General features: G+C 39.4%; 1 protein-coding gene across 10 annotated transcripts in view; it reads left to right on the forward strand.

The window, feature by feature from the left end:
• Fmn1 (formin 1) overlaps positions 1-24,037 on the forward strand; it is a 375,832-nt gene that overhangs the window by 264,623 nt on the left and 87,172 nt on the right. For 9 of the 10 annotated variants that reach the window (XR_012445380.1, XR_012445381.1, XM_074065588.1 and 6 more), the window contains one exon: positions 7,118-7,238. Coding sequence is in view for 7 of the 10 variants with exons in the window: in XM_074065588.1 (XP_073921689.1) it covers positions 7,118-7,238 (121 nt within the window). In the remaining 3 variants the exon portion in view is untranslated. Of the gene's footprint in view, positions 1-7,117; positions 7,239-24,037 lie in introns of those variants that run through there. The other variant, XM_074065597.1, reaches the window with a different exon arrangement.

Genomic DNA, 24,037 nt, shown 5'->3' on the forward strand with positions numbered 1-24,037 from the left:
TTAGAAAGGGGGGTGTTATTCTTGGCATTAGTCTACTGATTCTCAAAATGGCATAGCTTTTATGACCAGATTGTGAGTTTCTCTGTGAACTCTGGATCCATCCAGTGATTGGTTAGAGTTGAAACTGGATTTTGAAATCTAGGACAAAATTGAGGAAGTTATTACTGGTACAATAATACCCAATATTATACCAGTAATGCCTCTGTGAACAAGTTGGAGACATGGAATTTGAAAATATCCATCCTCTTTGCTTAGATTATATTTGCAATTAGAAATCCACATTTCTGTGAGAATCCCCCAAGCACAATTTTCTATTTCATTCCTTCTTGTTCAACTGAGGAGTCCTCACTTTGAAAAAAAAGAGGGAGTGTGATTAAGTTATTGAGAAATATAGCAATCAATATGAACAGAGAAAGTCTCAAAGGACAATGTTGTCTTCACTCTGCCTATAAAGTTTTCAGAAGGGTATAATTTCATCCCACAGATGAAAGCTCTCAGCAACTCTTTACTAATTTTTCCTCTTGTCTCTGGTATGCATATCTGACTGTCTTCAGTGTACCTGTGTTCAGGGTGTTAACCACCCCCAACTGCTCTTTAATTTCTATCAAAGGGTATCATAATTTTGGGTCATTCAGGCATGACGTCCTGTGCTCCTCTTCAGTTTTTCTCTGTCCTTGAACTGAGCTCTTTCCAATAGCTTCCCATATTTTTCTTTTCTACCTACCCTAGCTCACTGAGGCTTTGAGGTAGCTTACCTGTAGAATTTCATTGCTTCACAGCTCATCTCCCACTGCCAGGTGGGACCCTCTACCCCACCCCACACCCTTTTTATCTGTATTTCTGACAGAGATTTTACTCAGCAGAAGTGGTTCCCCATTTTCCATTAAGACTCTACCCAGCTTAACTCCAGACTTTTACAACCAAGATTTTATTGCTACACCTAGTCTGTGATCCAACCCAAGGCTTGATGTTTTCCAAACACACCCTGTGCTTGCTAACTAATATGTTTTTACTTCTGATGTTCACCCTAACTGAAACTGTCTTTGTGTCATCTTTTTTTTATGAAATTTCCCTTTTCTCTTATTACTCCTCCCTAGAAATAATATATTTGAAGATCTTTTAATGCTAGTATGGTGGTGCGTGCCTATAATTACAGCACTTGGGAGGCTGAGGCAGGAGGATTGCAAATTTGAGCCCAGTCTGGGTTACATAGTGAGACCCCCCCCCCACTCAATAAACAAAAAGCAGAACAACAACAGCAGACTATTTAGGAGAAAATTCTCAGTGATATTTTTAATATAGGTGTTGTAGACTGGTACCAGAAAAGTCCAGACCCTTATGAAGAAATTTACTCATTTTATTGAGAGTCTTAAAAGGATTTAAAAATATAGAAGCAAAAAAAGAACATATAAATGGTTAACAGGTACATGGAAATCTTTGTCAACATCACTGATTAACAGGTAAATGCAAATCATTCCATTACATTGCAAAAAGATGAACAAGTGTTGACAAGGATAGAGAGATGTTGGAGCCCCCGAGCCCTGTTGGTGGGAATATAAAGTGGTGCAGATGCTATGTAAAATGGTGCAGACGTTCCTCAAAGAATTAAAAATAGAAAGAATTACCACATGATCTGGCAATCCCACCTTTGGGTACTGGTCAAAAACTTCAGAACCAAGATCACAACATTGATTCTGCAGATCTACGAGCATGGGAGAGCTTTTCATCTTTTGATGTCTTCTTTGATTTCTTTTGTCAGTGATTTATAGTTTTCATTGTAAAAATCTTTCACTTCTTTCATTAAATTTATTCCTAGGTTTTTTTGAGGGTATTATAAATGGGATTGTTTTCCTGAATTCTTTCTAATCTGTTCATTTTGGGGGCATAAAAAAGCTATTGATTATTGTACATTGATTTTGTATCCTGCTACTTTACTGAAAGTATCTATGATACCTAAGCAGTTTTTTCATAGAATTCTTAGGGTATTTCAGGTATAAGATCATATGATCTGCATATGATTTGATTTCTTTGTTTCCTCTTGTCTTATTGCTCTAGCTAGGAATTCCAAAATTATATTAAATAAGAGTCGGAAAAGTGATACCCTTGTTTTGTTCCTGACTTTAGTAAAAATGGTTTCAGTTTTTCCCCACTTAGTATAATGTTAGCTGTAGGTTTATTGTTCATAGGTGAAATACCCTGGTGAAACTTTACCTTTGAACAATGAAAACACCAAAAAATAAAGAATGAGATTGTAAAACAGGTCCTATTAAGGAGTGGGTACTAGCAGGAAGTGGGAGGGTGAATATGATCAAAGTACTTTATATACTTATATGAAAATAGAACAATAAGGGAGAATGATGGTGGGGGGTGGACCTAACCAAGGTACATGGTAGGTATATATGGAAACATCACAATGAAAGCCCCTGTACAACTAATAATGCTGATAAAAATGTTAAATTTTAAAAAAATCACAAAGAGATATTTTCAATCTCATGTTCATTGCGTTATTATAACAATAAGCCAAGGTTTGGAAAACACCCTGAATATCCATGAACAGATGAATGGATAGGGAAGCTGTGGTATAAACACACATTGGAATATTATTCGGTTGCTAAAAGGAAGGAAATGCTCTCATATGCTACAATGTAGATCAAGTTTGAGAAACTTAGGCTAAGTGAAAATAATCCAGTCATAAAAAGCTAACACTGCATAGTCCACTTTACATAAGTATTGAAAGCACTCAACCTCATAGGAACAGAAAATAGAATGGTAGTTGCCAGGGACTGGGAGAAAAGGGAAAAGGAGAGTTTCTGTGAATGTGTCCTTGAGACTTGATGTGCAGCAGTGTTCTTATAGTTGTGAATATTGTACTGTACACTTAAGATTGTATCAAGGAGTAGATTTTTATAAGTTTTTTAACCAAATTTAAAACAAGAGTGATGCATACTCTAGTGGAAATACTAGTTAAAATTTGAATCAACCTTAGAAATTGAGAAAATGATTCAAAATATTCTATATGAGAAAAGAATAATTGGGCAAAATTTGATCAGAATTAAAAATAATGGAGAATTATTTGTTCATATATTTGTGTGTTATAAAGCTATAACAATTAAAGTATGGAATGATAAGAGAAGTAGATTGAAGAACTCAAGAAATTGGGAAGGAACTCTCAGAAAGGGATATGAGATAAATGAGTAATTTCAAATGTTTGGGAAAAGACAGACATTAAATTATCTCCTCTGTCTTTAGCCAGAGGCCAAAGTAAATTTCTAAGGAGCAAAATAGTTAAATGTAAAAACAAACAAGTAAGAAATGAAATCACAGAAAATATGCAGGAAAATATAAGTAGGTAGTTTTCTGATCTTGAGGTAGCAAAGTCCTGTCACAGCACTGAAACTAAAGCAAAAAACCATACAAGATGAGAATGATAACTTTAAATGCATACAAGTAAAGAACTTTAATTACTAATTAAAATTTTAAGAAACTTTAGTATCTCAAGAATAACTTAAAGAGAACCAGCTTCTCAATATCACTTTGGGAAAATATTGTATGCACAATAGATAAGGAGCTCTTCAGAATCAACAGGAAAAGATAATTTGTTCCTACACACACACACACACACACACACACACACACACACACACACACACACACACACAAACAATAGCAAGAGACACAGCAACAATTTATGGAAGACAAGTAGACAATATAAATTACCAACTCGGTACAGAATTGTCACTCAGACCTTTCCCAAGACTGTCACATATAGTTGACCACATTATTCTCTGTCCTGCTCTGTTTGTTTGCTTGCTTGCTTGCTTGGGGGATTGAACCCAAGCTCTTGCACTTGAGAGGCAAGCTTTCTACCATGTGAGCCTCCCCCAGCCCTTTAGCCTACTCTTTGGCTCACCAAACTATATATTCTATGAAGGAGCCTTTCAGAAATTCACAGAAAGATGTCACAGGCTCCTCAAGCTGTTTGCCAGGGAGCTGAGCCTATTCCCAGGGTACACTTTTTCCTAATTCATACAGATGTGCTACATGAGTTAGCAAGGCTTTAATCCTAGTGTATCAAAAGCCCTACAGAAATAACTAAGGACTTGTATCACTACTCTACTTATAATGATTTGTAATAGCAAAATATTGGAAAAATTTAGGTGTCCCATGGTAGATGCTAAGGTCAAATAATTATGCTAGTCATAAAACTGGATACCATATTGCTGTAAAAAGTGTTTAGGAAAATGTAAGAGCTCTGGAAAGTATTCTCAATTGTTTTTAAGTTATATACATGTATTTCAAAATAATATACATAGTAATAAGCTCAAATTTATAAATGTACACAAATACACAGAAAAACTTGGACAGATGTATACAATGTGTTGAATTATTTCTGGATGTTAAAATTATAACTTTTTTTCTTCTTTCTTTCAATGATGTAGTGAGCATGTGTCATTTCTGTAAAAGAGAAAAAAATAATGAAAAATAATTTAGTCCAATCTTGCATGTCCCTTCTTCTAAGAAGGTTTTGCTTGCATCCTGACCTCTGAAGCCCTCACATTTGAGGCCAGGAGACTCTGTATTTGAAGCTCTGTCATGACATATCTTCTGCCTTGTCCATGGAATTAAGTGCAAGCAGTTACTTGTTACCTTGGCATCGCTCTCTGAAAACCAGAATTCACTGCAGGCTATGATATAGGTGTCCAGTAAGCACTTGCTAAATTAGATATAAAGTAAGTATTCACAAGAGAGTAATAAATAGCATCTGTAAAGAGCCAAGTGTAAGAAGATGAGAACTGTCTTTTGGAGTGGGAAAGACGTACTGAGCTTGAGAGAATTTAGAAGCAGCAGGTGCATGTATAAAACCCTAAGTTCTGACAGCAGGCAGCAGTGAAAAATCTAGGCAGGTGACATTTCCTTTTTTAAAACAGGGTCTCAAGATGTAGTCTAGGCTGGTCTCAAATTCATGATCCTTCTGTCTCAGCCTCTGAGTGCTGAGATTACAGGTGTGCTCCACCTCACCCAGCTGGCAAGCCACATTTCTAACTCCTGGTTAGTGGGGGCAGACTTGCCTGGTAGTGTCTGCCTCTACCAAGTCAAATGCATTATGTAGAAATGCTGATATTGGCCTATGAAAAATGTCATTGAGAGCAGGAACCAATGGAATTGGTGTCATATAATAAAAAGAGATACAAATGTGGGATGAGCCCAGTCTAGGAAAAGTAAGCACACATTGGTGATGCCCTCCTACCTCCAACTCTGAGGGAGTGAGGGAGTGTGGGATTAATGGAGCTATCCTTTCCCTGGAGGAGTGGAAGTGATGATCTCTGTAGTTAGTGGTGATGAGTGGTTAGCTGAGTGAACATGACTCCAGCTCCTCATGCCTGCCGTTCGGTCCCCAAGTCAAGCTCTGGGGAGGGTGAAGAACCCCATGGAACTTCTCAACCCTAAACAAACAGCTTTGCAAGAGCTACTGCTGATTTTCCCATCAGCATTCTCTCTTTTCTTCACTTACAAAAAGCTGAAATCAGGGCTGAGACTGACAAAAAGTTTTGGAAAGTAGAGATATTACGCCTGAGGTCCTCCAGTTGTAGACTCCCTGGAGCTTTGTCATGACCATATTAGATTTCCATCTTGGCACTCAGACTGGGGTATTGCTCCTGTTGATTTTAAGGTAGTAAAATAAAGACAGATGAAAACAAATAATTATATTCTGATAAAACGAGTATCCCAAGTGAAGCTGAAGGACTTAGAGGAAGAGAAAGGGTTCAAAGAATTCCTGAAACCCAAGAAAAAATATGGTGATAAATCAAATGTTTGCTGCTAAAGGTGCAAACTTTCCAAAACAGAATTTATAGGCTGTCTACAATGGTGCCTACCAACCAAAACAGTCTATTGATATGCCAGATGTTGTGTACTATACTGAGAACAAGACACAGTTCCTGCTGTTTAGGTGTTTATAGTCTAGTGAGGAAGACATACAAGTTAGCCCAGCAATTTTTAAATTAATGGCAAAAGCTCTATGATAAAGGTTAGTATCAGAGGCTCTTGGAGTACAGGAGAGAAACACCCAAGTTCTGGCACTTAAAGTGACATTTGGTTTGAGCAGCAAAGGATGAGTAGGAATAAGGAGGTGTGAGGTGTCTCTAGGGAAGGCTTACAAAAGGATGGTTTTGTAGATAAAGGCCTAGAGGCAAGAGACTGTGGCCTGTTCTCTGGTTTTATGAAGACAGAGATGGGGGTGGGGGCATGGTTAGAAATAAGGTTGACAATGTAGACAGAGGCGAGATCATAAAGTGCCTTGTGCAGCAATTTTAGAGTTTGGAATGAGTCCTAATGGCTGTAGGGAAGATGGACTGTGAAGAGAAGCTGGCAGAGCAATGAGTGTGGAGAGGGTTGTACCTAAAGCCTACTTCAGATGTGCAAGATACACAGCTTACATTAAGTAGCCATGGAGAAGGCAGGTGAGGCTACAGAAGACATTTGAGACCCAGCTTGTGTTTGAGTGTGCCTGGATGGAGATTCTGTCCCTCAAGCTGTTTCTCAGCTTAGATCCACCATCAGATTGTGCTTTGAAGCTTGACAAAACCACAGGAAACTATGCCCTCCTCAGGTAAACCAAAGGACATTTGAAAAAGCTTTACGTTGTACACACACTCACCTGCACTGTTAGCTGCAGAGGAAGGTGGGTGAAGGTGGAAGGAAGGGACAGCGTCTTCCACTGCAGCACCAAGATGAATTATCTAATTGCTAGCATGTGTGACTCAAACAGGGGCTTGGTGTTTAAGTACTTTCACATGCTACCCCTATGCCTTTATCCAGGGGACTAAAGTGTCTGAGATCAGGACATAGCCTGACAGTTTTCTCCTTGATTCCTAAGAACATAGTCTGTGCTACGTCAATACTAACCTTGATGCCAGAGGAACAAAAAGATGCTGTGAAAGACACTGCAGCCTATCAAAGTAGCAGGTCCAAACTGAGGAACAGTGGGGAAGCAGAACATGATTCTTACTCAGACAGGCAGCTATAAACTCTTTCTTTTCATGACTGATGCTCTGAAATTTGAACTGAAAGTGACAATTGGGAAGTAGAATGTACTTTTGTTCGCCATGTCTTTCAGGAAGCTGGAACAGAAAAGAGTGTTTTCCCCCTGCCCGAACCACAGGATTTCTTTCTGGCCTCCCAAGTCAAGTTTGAAGACCTCATAAAAGATTTGAGAAAACTGAAGAGGCAACTAGAAGGTAATAGGAGCTGTTCTATTGTTATGATAATAGTTTAAATTTCTTTTTAAAAAACGCTTCAAGTGGATCATTTATGTCTGGCTCACAGAGTAGAGTTGGCGCAGAGCTCACTTATGGTCCTCCAGCCCTCGTGAAACTTTCCATCTCTCTGCGTTGTTTGGAGGCCTTTCATTTATGTGTTCCTCTCTTTGAGAAATGTCAATCATTTGCTTACTATGTCTGCATCCTGTCATATCTACATTTTTCCAACATTCAATTGTTATAACTTTCATAATAGAGGCAGCAACCATTTGTTGGAGCCATACTGCTTTCTGACACCATTCCTAAAACAACCCTAATAAGCAGGAAGTTGTATTAACTCCATTTTACAGATGAGAAAAATGAGGCTTGGAGGAGTTGTGTTCATACACTCAGAGGCAGGTGTACTGAGTGCCAACCATGTCTTTCCAATGAGAATACCTATATTTTCTTAACTTATTTTGTTGCTTATAAACACACATACACACAGTTACATAAATACCTCACATGTGTACACTCACATCTCTATGTATTTGGTTTCTATATGACTGTAATGATAAGATCTATAGCAAACACTCTTAGTTTAATTTACATATTTGATTATTCAATACAAAAATGCAGAAAGCCCCTTTTTGGTTTTTTTAAAGGTGAAAGTCTGTCTCGCTCGGGCAGGAATTTTCCTTTGGCATTTGTAGAGTCTTGTGTTTTCACTGTGGAGACGTCTCCTTGTCCAAGAATATAAATACTTGTGTCCAGGCTTGTGTAACTCCAGTTGAAGAGCACTGTGGAGGATTTGGGGAGCGTGTTAATGTGGAAATGGAGCCCCGAGTGCCAGAAGGAGAGCTTGAGGAAATGAAGAGTTTCAACCAGGAATATTTTTATACTAAGACATAAAATAAACATTTAAAAAATGTTTATTGTGAAAGAGTGCTCAGAAACTCAAGTCTTAGGCTGAGAACAACATTGAAATAGAAGTAAAGTGGGAAGGATCTGTTCCTGGTGACAGGGAGAGCCATTTATTTTTACTTTGGGCATAAAACTTGCTTAAATAAGGAGAGTGGTTACAAATGAATACTTTTACCTTGTAAATTATTTTTAAGGGAGCGTGCAGGATTTTTTTTGCCCTTTGATGTGACTGAGAGAGAGAATTCAACCCAAAGGATTCTTCACTCAGAAATATGCTACGTGAACTAATTTCTTCTCTCCTCCTGGAGAGCTGGCAGCTTGAGCCTTAACTGGGATGAGGACTTGATCGCATTGTGGTAAAGCAAAGTGAGCCCTCAGGTAGAGTTTTTTCCTCTCCCTCTCCAGTGGAGCACTGGAACCCGGCAAATGTGAGCAGAGGAAGCGCTGCGCTCATTCCACTGTGAGCTGGCCCTGAATGACCATCTTTTCTGCCTCTTTGCCTCTTGTAAAGCCCTTGGACTGACCCCTCCTTGGACTTTTGAGAGGAAACCTGATCTCTGTTTGATCTTTCCCCTTCTCCTTCCAGGGGCTGCCTCCCCTTGACATCCTAGTGAGTTTAATGATAAATAAGGGAATGGGGGAGCCACGTAGGAGGAGAGTGGAGGCGCAGGGGTTCCCCAAGGCTCCTCATGCTGATCCATTATATTTTTGTCTAGGGAGGCTCTTAAGTGTCATTGTGGGTCTCTCAGTACTCAACTGACACTTTTCTCAGCCAATTTCAAGCAACTGGGAGACCTTCTGGAGCCACTGAAGTTGCCTTAGGAACAAAAAGTGAACATATCACCTCCATCATTTTTCTTCTTTGAACCAGGCTTCTCCTAAGGATATTGAAGAGTACCACAAAAGCAAAGGAGGAAATGACTTCCCCAACCCCACACACATTGAATATTTAAACAAAAATACCCTGCTAATCTTTAGATATGCCAGTGTTTTTAACACATGAAAGGTACCCAGTAAATATTTAAAGAAAATACAGATGCTGGGTTCTCTAATGAATTTCTTTTTCTTCTAAATACCATCTGGCAAGATGGCCAGAATTGTGGCGGTCCGTTTCATCTCCCAGTCCCGTTCAGGCTTCACCTCCTTCTCCATAAGGCCTTGGTGTGAACCAAGATTGAATGTTTAATTGAAGAGGACATAATTTTCACACATACAGCAAAGATTTGATGAGGCTTTGAGGTTTATTGTAGTCATTAAAATGTCGTGGCTGCTGGCAAAATCCCAGAAAATGTCTAAAACTAAACCAGATGTGATTAGCAAATTTCAAGAAGTATCAGGCCCCAGTTTTCTAGGCAGACATAGACACGACCCTTTAGAAGAAAATATTTTCAGTAGTGTTAACCACACCTTAGGAATAAGATGTGAGGTTAACATATGGTTGATGGTCATACAAATGTCCCTGGAAAGAGAGGTTATCTTTCAGAGGGACAAGAACTTTGAGTAGCATTTTCATGCTAGCAAACATACAGGCAGTTGACAGTAGTTTGAATGCCATTTTTAGTGTAATCATTATTTATCAGGTGCCTGGCATACATCATCTGTTTTAATCCTTACAATGAACCTGTGAAGCCAGTATTATCTTTGACCTCTTACAAGATATAGAAGCTGAAGTTCATGCTGCTCAGCTAGCTGACCAGTGTCTCGCGGGTGATGATGTCCCCATGTTTAAAACTAGACATGACATATCTTGCCTCTAGTCTAGAAGTCCTTAGTTATATCAGAGAGCAAAACAGAAAGATACGTTCAACGCATAAAGTTCCATGAGGTGATGAATGACACAAAGTTACCATACAGTGTGTATGTACCAAACAGTGAGCACAGGTGTAGGTACACACTCCCACAACTGCATAAATGTACTTTGGGTTGAGAGTGGGCTTGGGAAGAATTACAGGATGGATGGGTATCAACCCGAATAGACACAGTATTTCATGGGTTAAGAATTCAGGCCTCAGATGTGTACTTTCCACTGGTTTGGTGAAAGTAAGATCTCACTAAGTAGTACAACCATAAAAATACTTATTTTCTAGGGCTGAAGGTATGGCTTGGTGAATAGTGCATGCTTAGCATATGCCAGGCCCTCAGTTACAAAATTCAATTCTTTATACCAAAAAAATCAACAAAAATACTCATTTTTTACTTGCAAAATTGGACAGTGTAGCACCTGCATCATAGGAAATAATGAATGCATGGCTCCTTAGTGAAGAAAGTAGCAATGGAGCCTATTAGGAGTATGTATCTTTTATTGGAGAGTACTCCAACTAGAGAATTGGCCCCTGCTGTTCAGGAGTCAGCTGGCTGTGATGGTGGAGTGTGTGTGCTTCCTTCACCACACTGTGAAGACAGAAACAAGTATTTGGTTCTGGTGAGCAGGTTTCAGAGTTTGTTTATCCTATGTCCTTAACCAGACAATGATTTTGACTTCCCTGGTACTATGCAGTATAAGGAATAGTTGAGAAATCACAAACAGCAATAGCTTCTTTCTTATTCCTTGACCTCATTTGTTAGCCAGAACTCTCATATTCTTACCAACCCATATGTGGAGGGCAGAATAATGGCCCCCAAAGATGTCCAAGCCCTATTCCCTAGAGTCTATGATTATGTTACCTTACATGGCAAAAAGGGACTTTGCCAGTGTTGACATGGGAAGATTATTCTGCCTGGCCAAGTGGAGCTAATGTAATCACATGAACCTTTAAAATGAGTCTTTAAAAGCTGAAGACTTCCCTGATTATGAGAGGAGATGTAACTACAGACGAATGATCACAGGGAGGTGATGTTGCTGGCTTTGAAGTTGGGGGAAGTGGGCACTGAGCCAGGGAGTATGGGAAGACTGCAGAACTGGAAAAGGCAAGGGACAGATTCTGTATGCTCAGGGCTTATGGAAGGGAGCATAGCCCTGGCCAACACCTGGATTTTAGCCCAGAGAAGCACGTGTCAGACTTCTAACATCCAGTACTATAAGATGTATTTGTGTTGTTTTAAGACACTTGTGTTCATGCTAATTTGTGATAATAGGAATCAGAAGCTAATATGCTACATAATGGCTCCTTCTTATTATATCAGTTAAAACAGTCCCACCCACATATGTCCATGGGGGCTTCACACACTTAGCCTTGCCGGGACCATCGATGTCTGATTCTCTTAAGTGGTGGCACTCACCATTGCATAAAATGTGAATCAATACTCTAAAAGGAAATCTATGGGCATTTCCATGAACTTGGAAGTGCGCTATACTAAAATCATATCCTAGTGATTCACAGTGCACAGGAGCTTACTAAAGCTTCTGGAAATATTTTTAGTTTAAAAATAAAAGAGGTTTAACCCTGTCCAAAAGAGCATTTGTCAACTTAGAGGATGAAACTGATTTTCTTTTATTTCCTTGTGTTGAATACTTAGTAATATGTTCAGAACATACATTCTGTGAAATACAGTTTGCAAAGAAGGGATATTGACATTACTATCAATTTTTTGTGGTATAAAGACATGGTTGTTAAGTAACTGGTCATTACTGGGTGTCTTTAATAGGAGAAGCTGAGGTGGACAAGCATGACCTTTGCTCTTTAACACTGCTCTTAATATTCTCTTGGCCATGCTGTCTAACTGGGTTTGTCAGTCCATGTAAACAAGCAGAGTAGTGTTGATTTCTTAAATCAAAATAAATGACACTGGTGGCCATTGCTCTAGTGTAACCTCCCTCCTCCTAATATATATTTGTTTGACATGATCCTGTGATAGTGTTTTATTATGAAAAATTCATTCTGGCTGTGAAGGAAGAAAGCTAAATTAGGGGTTTTTTTAATTGGAAAATGAGACAGGAATTCTTTTGGATAGATGTTGAGAAGTCATCAGGTTGTACAAAACTTCTCTAAAAATAAAAAATAAATTGCCCTTTTAAGCTAACAGTAGTTTCTTGGTATCCTCTCAGGTTAGACCACTTAATGAACTAGCTGCTTACTAAATCTTGCTTTGAAAACAATTTCTCCTTAGCCCTGGTGTCACATAAGTAAACTGGGGAAATGTAAGGTGTGTATGTACCCTCACTGTGTGATATTCACACTGTTTGAGAATGCCAGCTGAGGTGCAAGTTCATGTGTGTATCCTTTAAGATAATTCTGATTGTGTCTTTTTCTCTCAATATTTAAGGCTATATATTTGAGCATGTTCTTTCTTAGATATCTTTTAAAAATCTTTGGGAATATACTTGCACAGTTATAAAGACAAGACTTTTTTGCTATCTGTAATCACTCTTGTAAATGCTTATCCTAGAAATGTTAATTCTCAAGTGTTGACTCTTTTAAACCTTCCCTAAATGAGAAGCTGGGTGAAATGCATAGTCCAGGCATTCAGTAAGTATAAAAAGTCTTCATTCTAAGTTGGAGAGTAGTAACACTTCTAGACTAATTCATACTGAAGTATATCTCTTGTATCTATAGGCATTTTCCTTATTTCATGAAGTAGCAGATTAGCTCAGAACCATAGAGATGAACCTCTGTTCTCTACAAGACTAGTACTTGAAACTTTTACCCCAAAATCTTAATTACAAGCAGATATAAATCCATGCCTGAGACTAACTTCAAGCGAAAGAGGTTTCTTTGTTATAGGTCTTCTAAACCATGCTTAGTATGTCTTCCAGAGGAAATGGAAGATTGAGTTCGTCCATTTAGCTCCACTCTTTTCCAAAGGCTCACCCAAAAATTAAACAACATTTATGTAATTTAAATTGTAACTTATCGTGGATCTGGGCACAGGCTAGTATTGCAGAAATAGTTTAATCATTTGAATATGTGTCTAATTTTTGCTATTAAAACTTGCTTTCCAAAAAAAAATAGTCAACTCTCAATTATAGTTAGGCAGATTAGTGAGGTTAAAGATTAGCCTTGGTTTTTAAAAAGTTAATAATATATTATTTTTAACATTAATTAATTAAGTCAGCTAAACTATTCACACACTAGAAAACTTTTCCTATTTAAAACTGCACTGTAAATAGTAAATTAGTGATTCTTTGTCCTGCAAGGCAAAAACATCTCCTTTGCCAATTAGCTCATTTTACTTAGTGAACAAGCTAAGTGTCTGGGAAAATGAATTGCTGGGAGAATATTAGTGAGGTGCTGAAGAGGGACGTTGTATTGGGTGGGGTCAGATACTCAGCCCCGATGACCCAGGGAAGGGAAGCCACCTGTGGGTGAGCCCTGGTCTCTGGCAACAGAGCCAGAGTGGGGACTTCTCAGAAGAAATAAGGCCACATGTCATCTTGCACTTGTTCTGGCTTTGATTCCATGTGGTTTGGGGTAACTACTATGTTGTCCTTTGCTCTTTCTATTACTGTAGTTAATGAAGAGTTAATTATGAATAGGGAGGGATGCTACTGTTGGTGTGGCCAATCTACTGATGAACGCACAAGTTTGTGTCATTGCAAGAAATGACAAGGGTTCCACTCTCCTGGCTTCCCTGTCCAGTTCTCTAATTTGGGCTTGCCTCATCTCCATTCTCTTGACTCTGGCTTTCCTACAGCTGTATTGGTGCCTCCGCAGCAGCAATTATTGTGTGTGTTCATGATTCTGATGAAAGGGTGGTCGTTGGCAGACCACATCAGTCAGTGCCATAGAGCCCCAAACAGAATTTACGATAAGTGATTTCCTGTTGACCTTATCATAGCGAGCAGTGAAGACTTAAAGGAGGCCTGTCATGGATGTCTCTTACTCCTAGGGTTGACAAATTTAATAAATAAAATATAGATACATGGAGTATTATTTTTTTAATGTAAGTATGTTCTGATATAGTGGAAATAGTTTAATTAATTAAATTGCCACATGTGATTTTATGCTTAAAACATAAGTAGATTACAAGTAGGTAAATTAGTGATGTCACATATAGCACATCTATACTAAAAAAAATTATTCCTCTCATCTCAAATTCAGATTTAATTTGGTATGCTGTTTTTTTTAATCTAGCATGTCTGTAGAGAGTTTAAGAGCAATAATAACACCAAGTAAAACGTGGCTCACTTTTTATTATTATAATGTGCTAACAGTTCTAAATAATGCCAGTGATAGAATTCCCTTGCTAGTGTGGACAGTGAGCACAGGGTCTATAAATATGTCCACAGGTATAGTGTGTTTCTATTTCAACCATTGCTAGTTGCAACATTTACTTTTTAAATGTTCACCTGTAAATACCAGCAAATTTACTTATATTTCTATTTATTAACATTAAAGACAGTATTATTACCTACATTGTAACAGTAAGGAGGTTGAAGCAACTTTGCCATTAATGGCACATCAATCTGATTACAAAGCTTGTGTTGTCTCTACTGTGCCATGCTTTATTCTTTTAGTGTTTGTGGACCACCCCTCAGACACTAACACTGTGATCTAGTATGATGAAGTTTGAAGAATAAGCTCTACTTAGTTCTTTAGTCATCTTCTAAAAGAACTACAGGTAGTAATTGCATTGGATTTAGGTGGCTTCTTGTCTCTCCCTATACCCGTTCAACTGATGTACCACACTCTACATCCACATCCCTGTCTGACAGTTCCATGTCTATGAGTTAGCCCTTCATTGCCCCAAAGATGAGCAGCTCAGTCTGCTGTGGCTAGCCAGACTAGCAGCAATGGACTGAGGGACCAGCCCCTAGCCATCCTGTCTGGTTTTGATTGCTTTTATCTCTTCTGTTCATGGATATTACATGTAGTTGGGTTGTGATGCAGATGAAAAGACAAGGGAATTTTCCTGGACTTGACTGTTCTCCAAGGCTCAGGAGGAGTCCTGGTTCTACAGGATGAATTTCTTCCATGACCCGCTGTTATCCAAGTGGCTTTCTCTCCACGAGAGCGTAAGTGTTCCCTGAAAAAGACAGAAACCCAAGGTCATTGTGAGAGTGAATATTTCATTTGAACATGGTCCATGAATAGTATATCTGTAGTAAGTGTTGGGAAATCACTTAGGGAACCTTTAGAGGACTTTTGAGAAAGATGGTGAGGATGAACACTCGGTAGGATTTCAGTTCCTTTTGAAAATGTCAGAATAATAATAAAAAGTTCTTTAAAAGCATAAACTCAATAGCTCAGAGGGAATGAGCGAGAACCTCAAATTCTCTAAAGCTTGAAAAACATGGACAAGTGGTAAATGAATAGCTAAATAAGAAAGCTCAAGTCTCATTGGGGAGGGGAAGGTGGTGAGAAGCAATCTAATTGTTACTTTTAAGATTTATAAATCCACGCATAAGTTCATACTGAAGTTCAAATTTAGACACATTCATTTATAAATTAATGAAGTCATTCACAAAAATCTCCTCAAGTGGACATGAGTTCATAATTTTAAAAAGCCCAAGTAGATCTTGGTATGAGAGAGTAAAGCAGAGCCACACTATCATTAGAACATTTCAGAATACTTAGGACAAAAAGAAAAATTAACCCACTTCTAGAAGAAGAGGGGTGGCTAGGACAAAGAAACGGATTACACAGAGAATCAAGAAGCAAAATGACTTTAGATTTTCCAACACCACCACTAAAAGCTGTAAATGGATCTGAGTTTTAGAGGAAAATTATTCCCAATTCAGATTCTTAAATCTGAAATATAAATTCTCAAAAAACTGATCTCCCATGCAGTCACCTTCAGGGTGCTACTGGAGGAAGCACTGTGCATTAAATAGGAAGACATGGGCTACAAGAGATAAAAAGTCTATTGCAGAAGAGAGGTGAAGTCTCCAAGATAGAGAAGAGCCCAGGCTGACATCCCAGATTAGGTTAAGTAAAGGGAAGATTCTTAATACATCTAATGTACCTGAATGTCAAGAGACTAACAAGAGATTTACGCAATTAGCAACACATCTTGTGGTTCACTTAATGATAAGCCATAGAAAACAAAGCAAATTTAAATGGTGATCAGATCTGAGGGTAGGAAAGTATAGGATGATGGAAGTAGAGAGTTGCAGGTGGAGGGAAGAGAGCTTTGTACTTATAGCACATAAAGAGAAAAATAAAAAATTATCAGTAGAAGCTTGTTAGTAATATACAGCAAGGTACCAACACAATCATATTAAATTGGTAAAAGTTATTGCTTCTGAAGAGAAAGAGTTGGTGGAATGCGGATAGGAAACTGCTGTCCTTAGAATGCATAAGAATACATTTAATCTTTAAACTATGTATGTATATAACTTTGATAAATATACCAAAAAAAAACCAAAAACCAAAAAACAATCAACCAAGTCCTTTGTAAGTGGTAGTGTCGTTAAGTTCTGATAGCACAGGATGGCATGTTGAAAGTAGTGCTGCACTGAGATTTAAGATCCTTAAATTTAAAGTTTAAGTTCTGCCACTTACTAACCGCACAATAAAGGAAATCCCTTTGCGCAATATAAGCAAAATGGGTACTATTTTCCCCTGACTCCCCCTTTGACAAACTGCTGGTCATGCTTTTCCTACTCTGCCCTATTCAAAGGGATCTCCAAAGCATGGATCAGGTGAGATGGTGCTTAAGGAAATAGTTCAGGTACTGGAAGTAATTCTTTTTTTCTTTAATTTAGTACTGTATTTTATTTAATTTAATTTTTATCATCATATTATCATTGTACTAGGGTACATTGTGACATTTACAAAAATTCTTATAGTATATCTTAAATTCATACTCCTTCCATCATTCTCTTCCTTATCCCCCCATTCTCAGTTTCAACAGGTCTCATTTTTCCATTTTCATATATGAGTACATAATATTTCCATCATTTTTACCCTCCTACACCCTTTCCTTATATACTCCCTCCTCCTACTGGTACCAACCCCAAGACAGGACCTGTTTTACCTTCCTGTCATCCATTTTTGGAAAAAAAGACTCTCTATATCTATATAGAGAGTTTCATTATGATATTTCCAGGTATGTATGTATTGTACTCCGAATTGATTCACCCCTCCATTTTTCAGGTATTAGAGGTCATTCTTAAACTCACTTGTAAACAATGCAGTTCACTGTTGTGTCTTAGAAGGGAAAGGGGGAATTGATCCATGAGGACAAGCCTGGCTCATGTATCACTGCTTAGGAAGCTCCAGAAGATGTGACTTGAGTGATCATGGACGATACCTAATTTATCAGCTCTTCCCTCCTTGGCAGCCTGTTTGTCCTCAGCAGCAGCTTACCAACTCTGAATTCTGGTACGAGTCTGGATACATTAGCCAGAGTCCTGACCATGTTGCCATGGTGTGAAAAATATTTAGTCTTGCAAACAAAGCTTTAGAAATATTTTTTTCAAACTTAGATATGATTTATTTTTGTAAAATGATTTCAACAAAACAGACTTTACGGAACTAGGCTAAGTATTTCAGAAAGGCAGTGGTTGTAAAATGTTGAATAGCATTCAATTAAGTGCAGCATGGTGGGAAAGGTCACACATTTCCCAAATGGAATGCCTTCAAAGACAAATTGTACAAAAAGGACAGAGGACATGGAAACTGAAACTTGATTCACCAATTTAATTAATGGAAGAAGTTTGTGTTTTGCTTTGAAGCCATGGCTGTGACAGCCCTAGGTGGGAAGGATGAGTTACGTTGTCCTGCTTTCCTTCTCAGTTTGTGCTTTCTGTTCCCACCCACCGTTTATAAATCAACATGGCCAATAGGATTTATTGTGTTTTTTTTTTTTTCCCTCTCTAACAAGAAACACAAAATATTGTACTCCAAGCTACTATTTTGGAAGAAGTCCTGAACTCCCCATATCTGAGTATCCTTATATAAAAATATAGGTGTTACTGCCTGCTCCACTGATTTGTTTACTGGAGTGTGTTACATTGTACATAGTAAGAGGGCTCATTTGACATTTCCATACCTGCATTTATGTACTCTGATCATATTCACCTTGCTATTAATCTTCCTCACCCCTGTGTCCCCTCCCCCTTTCAGTTCGCCTTTCATCTCTCCATTAGTCTCCCTTTTACTTTCATGACCTTGGATTTTTGTTTGTTCCGTTTTTCTTTGTTTTGTTTTTACAGAATCATGTGAAGGAAATTCCTTTGCATAATATAAGCAAAACAGGTAATATTCTTCCCTGACTTCCCCTTGTTTCCAACTCCAGCAGCAGATTTTGCTGACTGCCTTTGATACTTCTCTTGACTCTGTTCATTGCTGTCCATCTCTGTACTGCATTTCTGATCTAACCACCACCTCCTCACCTGGCCATGACAGACTGCCAACAGGTCTGTCTGCTTCCACTCCTCTGTTCCCCTACTCCAGTGTCCACCCACCAGATAGGACTCTGAGGCTTTGTTGTCTTGAATTGGTCACTCTTGAGGTCAAATCCAACCTCACAGCCATGCCCTCCACCTTCTACTTGACCACTTCTACCTTTCCAGTCTCATCTCTTGCCGTCCATACCCTCCCCACTAAACTCTGGCCTACACAGGCCTTCCTTGTGCTCCAGCTTGATGAGCTTTGGCTCCTGCTCTTGCACCTTTGCTGCAGCAGCCTTCCTGCCTCCCGAGCTTCAGCAGTCACATTGAATATGTGTATTCTGATACAGCTCCCTGTTTGGATTTTGCTATTAACTTCTGTGTATTTATTCGTAAATTTTCTCTATCCTTCCACCTGCTCTGTGTAGGCAGGTATCTAATATGAAATTTTTAGTGTTTTTCTGTACTGTGCTGGCCAAGAACTGCCACATGCTTGTTGTCCAGTCAGTGTTTGCTGAGTGAATGAATGAATGAGTAGATAGCTGAATTAATGGTAGAAATGACTCAACATCAAAGAATTGCTGACTTTTCTATTAAAGAGAAATTAGATTACTTCTGTATGACCAAAGATGTCAAACAAGCATCAGTGAGTAGAAGCAAAGAAACATACTTTAAAGCCATATAACAAGAAAGTTGATGGTCCTAAGAGGTAGGGAGTTCCTCCCCTATGATGGTTAGAAGACCGTTTATGGGTAGGGTGGGTACCATTGGAAATCTGGTTGCTAGGCGATTATGAAGGTCCACCTTGACTCTGAGTTTCTGAGATCATTGACATTCTGAGTTGTTTGAGTGCATTCTATAGCAATCCTTACTCAGTGAGAATTACTGGCTTCCCACATATACTTAGTAAGTCAGAAAAACTAAAATTCCAGGAAATCTGAACACTTACAGGATAGAAAAGTTAGCGTTATATGTAACTATTCTCAAAGACCTTCTCTTGAGTTGGAGCCTTTCAGGAGTTTTTTAAGTCTTGAGGGTTGTGTCTGCATGAATTGATTCATTCTGCTCTAAACTGGGCTTGTGAACATTAGTTCTCTCTCATCCGTCCACATTCTGCTTTAGGAGAAAGTAACAAGAAGGTCCTCACCAAAAGACTGATGTTATGATCTTGAATTTCCATCCTCCAGAACTGTAAGGAAATACCCTTGTGTTTTCCATGAAAAATAATCTTCTCTTGAATTAACCTATGCCTCAATTATCCTTGCTTTGATGCCACCAAATTGGGAATCAGAAAATAATACTGTGTCCTGTAACCTCACTGAAATCAAGTTGAGTATAGCATTGTCTGTCCATCCTTTGGTGCAGGAATGAGGCCTTTTCCTGAGGGGTGGATCTGTCGGAGATCCTATAGATCTATCCGACATCATCCATGGCCATAATAGACCACTGATGGCTTCCCTTTTGGATTTTTTTTAAGTGAGGTGCTGATTAGCAAATATTACCACTGAATCTTTCTAGATATTTATGGTTTTTAATCTTGTGAAGCTGTCATGACCACTCCTTTTTATTTTGCAATAATTCAAAATTTATAGAAAAGGTGTTATAGGGAATTCTTCTATAAGCCCTTACCCAGTTTCCCCATTGTTAACATCTTACATTGCTGTGATATATTTGCCAAAACTAAGAAACTGATATATTTCTATTAAATAAACTCTAGACTCTAGTCTTCTTTCTTTCTTCTTTCTTTCTGTCTCTCTCTCTCTCTCTCTCTCTCTCTCTCTCTCTCTCTCTCTCTTCTCTCTCTCTCTCTCTCTCTCTCTCTCTCTTTCTTTCTTTCTCCTTTCCTTTCTTTCTGGCAGTACTGGGGGTTGAAATCAAGCCTTATGCTTGCTAGGCAGGTGCTCTACCACCGAGCCACTCCCCCACCTCTGAACTCTAATCTGCATGTGGACTTCACCAGGTTTTTTCACTCATATCCCCTTTCCTCCCAGGACCCAGTCTTTGGGGCCACTCCACACTTAGTTACCATATTTCTCCAGTGTCCAGTAATCGCCTGTGCCTGTATGTAATAGCAGTATTTTAACTTTCTCATTTACATTTATAGAAGTAGTACTGTTTACTATCAAGTAATTAAATTCTGTGAATGCAGTGAAAAGAACAAACAGTATAAGCAGGTTTGGACACAATACAGCTGTTCTTGCTAAGGGTCCTACCCAGTGATTGGAAGACTGGCTCAACCTACAAGCTGCAAGCTTGAGCATACCCTGGGAATCAGATGGGGGCAAGTTCACTAACACAGCATCTTTTGTACATCTCATTCGAGAAAAGAAAAACATGTTCACATGACTCTTTATCCATGTGTAGTACTTTATCCTCTGAGGTGACTAGGGCAGGCCCGTGTAGCTGAGAAAAACCAAGACTTTAAGACAGAAAGCAGTGTGCCCAGGGTCACGCAGCCAGGTACAGAACTCCAGTCTCGATTGCCAAACCAGTGCTCATGCTATGGTACCATAAACTTGTATCAGGGCAGAACATTTTCTTCACAGAAGTATATTTGTTGGTGGTTTGGTGACTATCAAAATATTTTTCTGCCCAAGTAAATTATGTATCTTGGACTCTGTGAAGATGCACAGTGCACAAGTAGGTTCTGTCTGTGTCAGACACCCCGTGAGTGAAGCTGGAAGCAGAGGGATGGAGTTTGGGCCAATGTCCTAATCTCTGCCCCGATTTCTCAGCTTCAGCTGGCTGTTAAGTGGACAGAGGCCATAGACTGTGACTCTACCTTCTGTGTAGAAAAGATCCAAGACCCACGTAGGAACTAGCAGCCCTGGTTCAGGTCTCCACCTGCCACCTGCAAAGCCTTCTTTCCTCACTGAAAATGAAGGGGTCCCTGTGATGGCATTTGGTGATGTTTAGCTCACATTCATGAACCACATTCACAGGTATCCTGCTTTTTTTTGTTTTGTTTTATTTTAAAGACAGAGTCTCACTATGTAGGCCAAGCTGGCCTCAAACTCATGACCCTCCTGGCTTTGCCTCCCAAGTGCTGGGATTACAGGTGTATCACCATGCTTGGCTGATAACTCACATTTTTCCTAGAACTTCCATGGAAGTGGTGATGGTAGGAGAAAAGCACAAGGCCAGTGGGTCTGATACCCCTGGATTCAGACTATGTCACATGTGTGTATAATCTATGTGATTTCTTCATCCTCACCTAAAAATGGGGCAATGACTGGCCTGAGTCCATTGGGTTCTTGTGAAAAGTAGAACAGGTGACACACCTAAAGGCATAGGTGTGTCATTAGACACTTTTGGCCACTGAAGGTTGATTTTCTTCTAACCATACAGGTTGAGAACTCAGAATCATTTTGAAAAAATTATTGGACAGAGATAAGTAGCAGTATTTCCACGTCAGAGTAAACAACAGGTATCACAAGACCGGTAACTTTCTTGTAACACACAGAAAGAGAGGAAACACCCAAGGAAAGTCTGTAACACATAGCATACTGAACCTGCTCATTTGTGTTTTTAAAACTGCTCTCTGGACCATTTTGATGATCATTAAAAAAATCATCAAATCTCTGGGTATAAAAAAAAATCTGCAGGACTGGCAGAGGACCTCATTTGACCTTTCCACTCAGTTTATTTTTTCAGTAAATATTTGTTTTAAGCACTGAGCTAACTGCTAATTTTAAATAAACTTAACTGAAATATCAAATCGTTTATGAACACATTTTAAGAGCAAGTACTACCCCCTAATTTCTAGGGGAGAAATGTACTCCTTCTTAGGTTTCTGATTTCTCCTCTGCCAGGAACAGAAATCAGACTTGCCTGGGAAGACTGATTAAACTTGCCAATCTCCATGGAGGAAAGGTGCAGGGCACCCTGCAGCTGTCCTGCCTACTCACAAGAATGCACACAGAGCTCCTCCACATTCTGATCCCAGAGAGACAATCAACAAATACTTGCTGCCTTTGGTTTCCAGGCACTGGTATACCTTGGAATTACAAATGCCTGATTGTGTTTTCCATTCCAAAACATAACTCTCCCTCACCCTCTCTCCTATCCCAAAATGTAATGTGTATGGTTTCAGTGCAAATTTTCATCTTAAAGCCATTGTAAGATTGTGAACCCCAGTCAGTGCCATGCTCATCTATGAAATGGGGTCAAAATAAAAAGCCAGCTAATCCACTGAGTAAATGAACAGCTTGCTTGGCCACACCATGAACACCTGACTTCCAGAGACATGTTCCTGGGGCTCCCCAGGCCAGCAGGAGATGACTTGAACGGACCTCTCTTGCTTTTAAATCGTCTCACTTAGGCTCATTAACATCAGGGCTGAAGATGTTGAAGGCACTTCAGAATCTTTTATACCTAGTCTCTCTAAGAGGATGCTGTGGGTCCTCAGTACAGCCATCTTGTGCTCCCAACATCAGCCCTGCCAGCATTCCCCATTCCTCACACAGCCATGCCATACATGTCACACACAGCCAGGTAATGGTCTCCTGTTAGAGACGCTCAGCTTATCTTCTCTAAGCAGACAGGCCCCAGGATGCGGACTACCAGGACAGCTGGACTAGTAACCCTCCCCATGCCATAACTCAAGAGCAAGGTAGGATCAGTGACAGGTTTACAGGAGAGCACATCTTTAAATAGCTGAGGTCAGTGTCTGGAGGTTTCCTATTAACACTGCTAATAGCATCCAACAAGCAAGACTGACTGGCCACTTTTGTCATCCACACTAAACTATTTCTCATCTTCAACTTTACTTCCAAACACATCCTAAGCTATCCTGACTCCCAGCAAATTGACAATGCTGCCCTCTTTCTATGAAGCCTTGTTTATAGGCCACGATTCTCCCCACAGATTTACAAGTGTCTGTGGAGTTTTAAAAGCCGATTGCTTAACAAGCATTAAGTGAGACACATAGGCCTGTGTAAATATTTTAGCTGGAATAGGGGATTTTCTTTTTAAATGTCTGAGCCAAATTTTGCATTAAATCCAAAGACAGTGGCAAACTGATTAGCTCTACTTGCCAGTGATTCCCGTAGCCAAGACGAGATACCAGAATCCGTCCAGCTTAGGTTGCAGGTTTTTAAATAACTTTCCACCCTTTTCTTTCCTCTTTTCTCCTCCTGACTGGCCATATTTTGTCCTTAATTTCCTTATGGCCTATGTAGATGTAAACACTTTCCAGAGTAGAAAATTACAATTAATGTGACTAACCAGGAAGGGCGGAAACAGGGACTTGAGCTCAGAGGTCAGAGAAACTGTGGAAGGCTTGCAGCTGTCCTCCCTGTTCAACACTGGAAACAGGTTGTGTTTTGCTAATAAGTTTGCGTGTCTCAATCCCTGGGCTCTGTGCAGCCAGCTGTTGCCCTACTAGAAGGGAAGCAGGCCTACTTCTGCCTCACTCTGATTTCCTTGTATCACAGAGGACTGGTCTTTGTTCTCCAGATTTGTATCTGTGAGATTCTATCATGGAATTCTGGTGAAAACTGCCACAAAAATAAGCTTTGTGACTCAGGAGGAAGGGTTTGCTGTTTAAGCATTCCTTACTAATTAAACATTTTCCTAAATTGGGCAATGAGGAAGATGTGTTGCTCTGTCTTAAGTAGAAGTCCATGGGGTGGACATCCTGCCCTACAGAGCTGTGCTCTGC

The sequence above is a fragment of the Castor canadensis genome, chromosome 2 (assembly GCF_047511655.1).
Source record: "Castor canadensis chromosome 2, mCasCan1.hap1v2, whole genome shotgun sequence".
Taxonomy (NCBI): domain Eukaryota; kingdom Metazoa; phylum Chordata; class Mammalia; order Rodentia; family Castoridae; genus Castor; species Castor canadensis.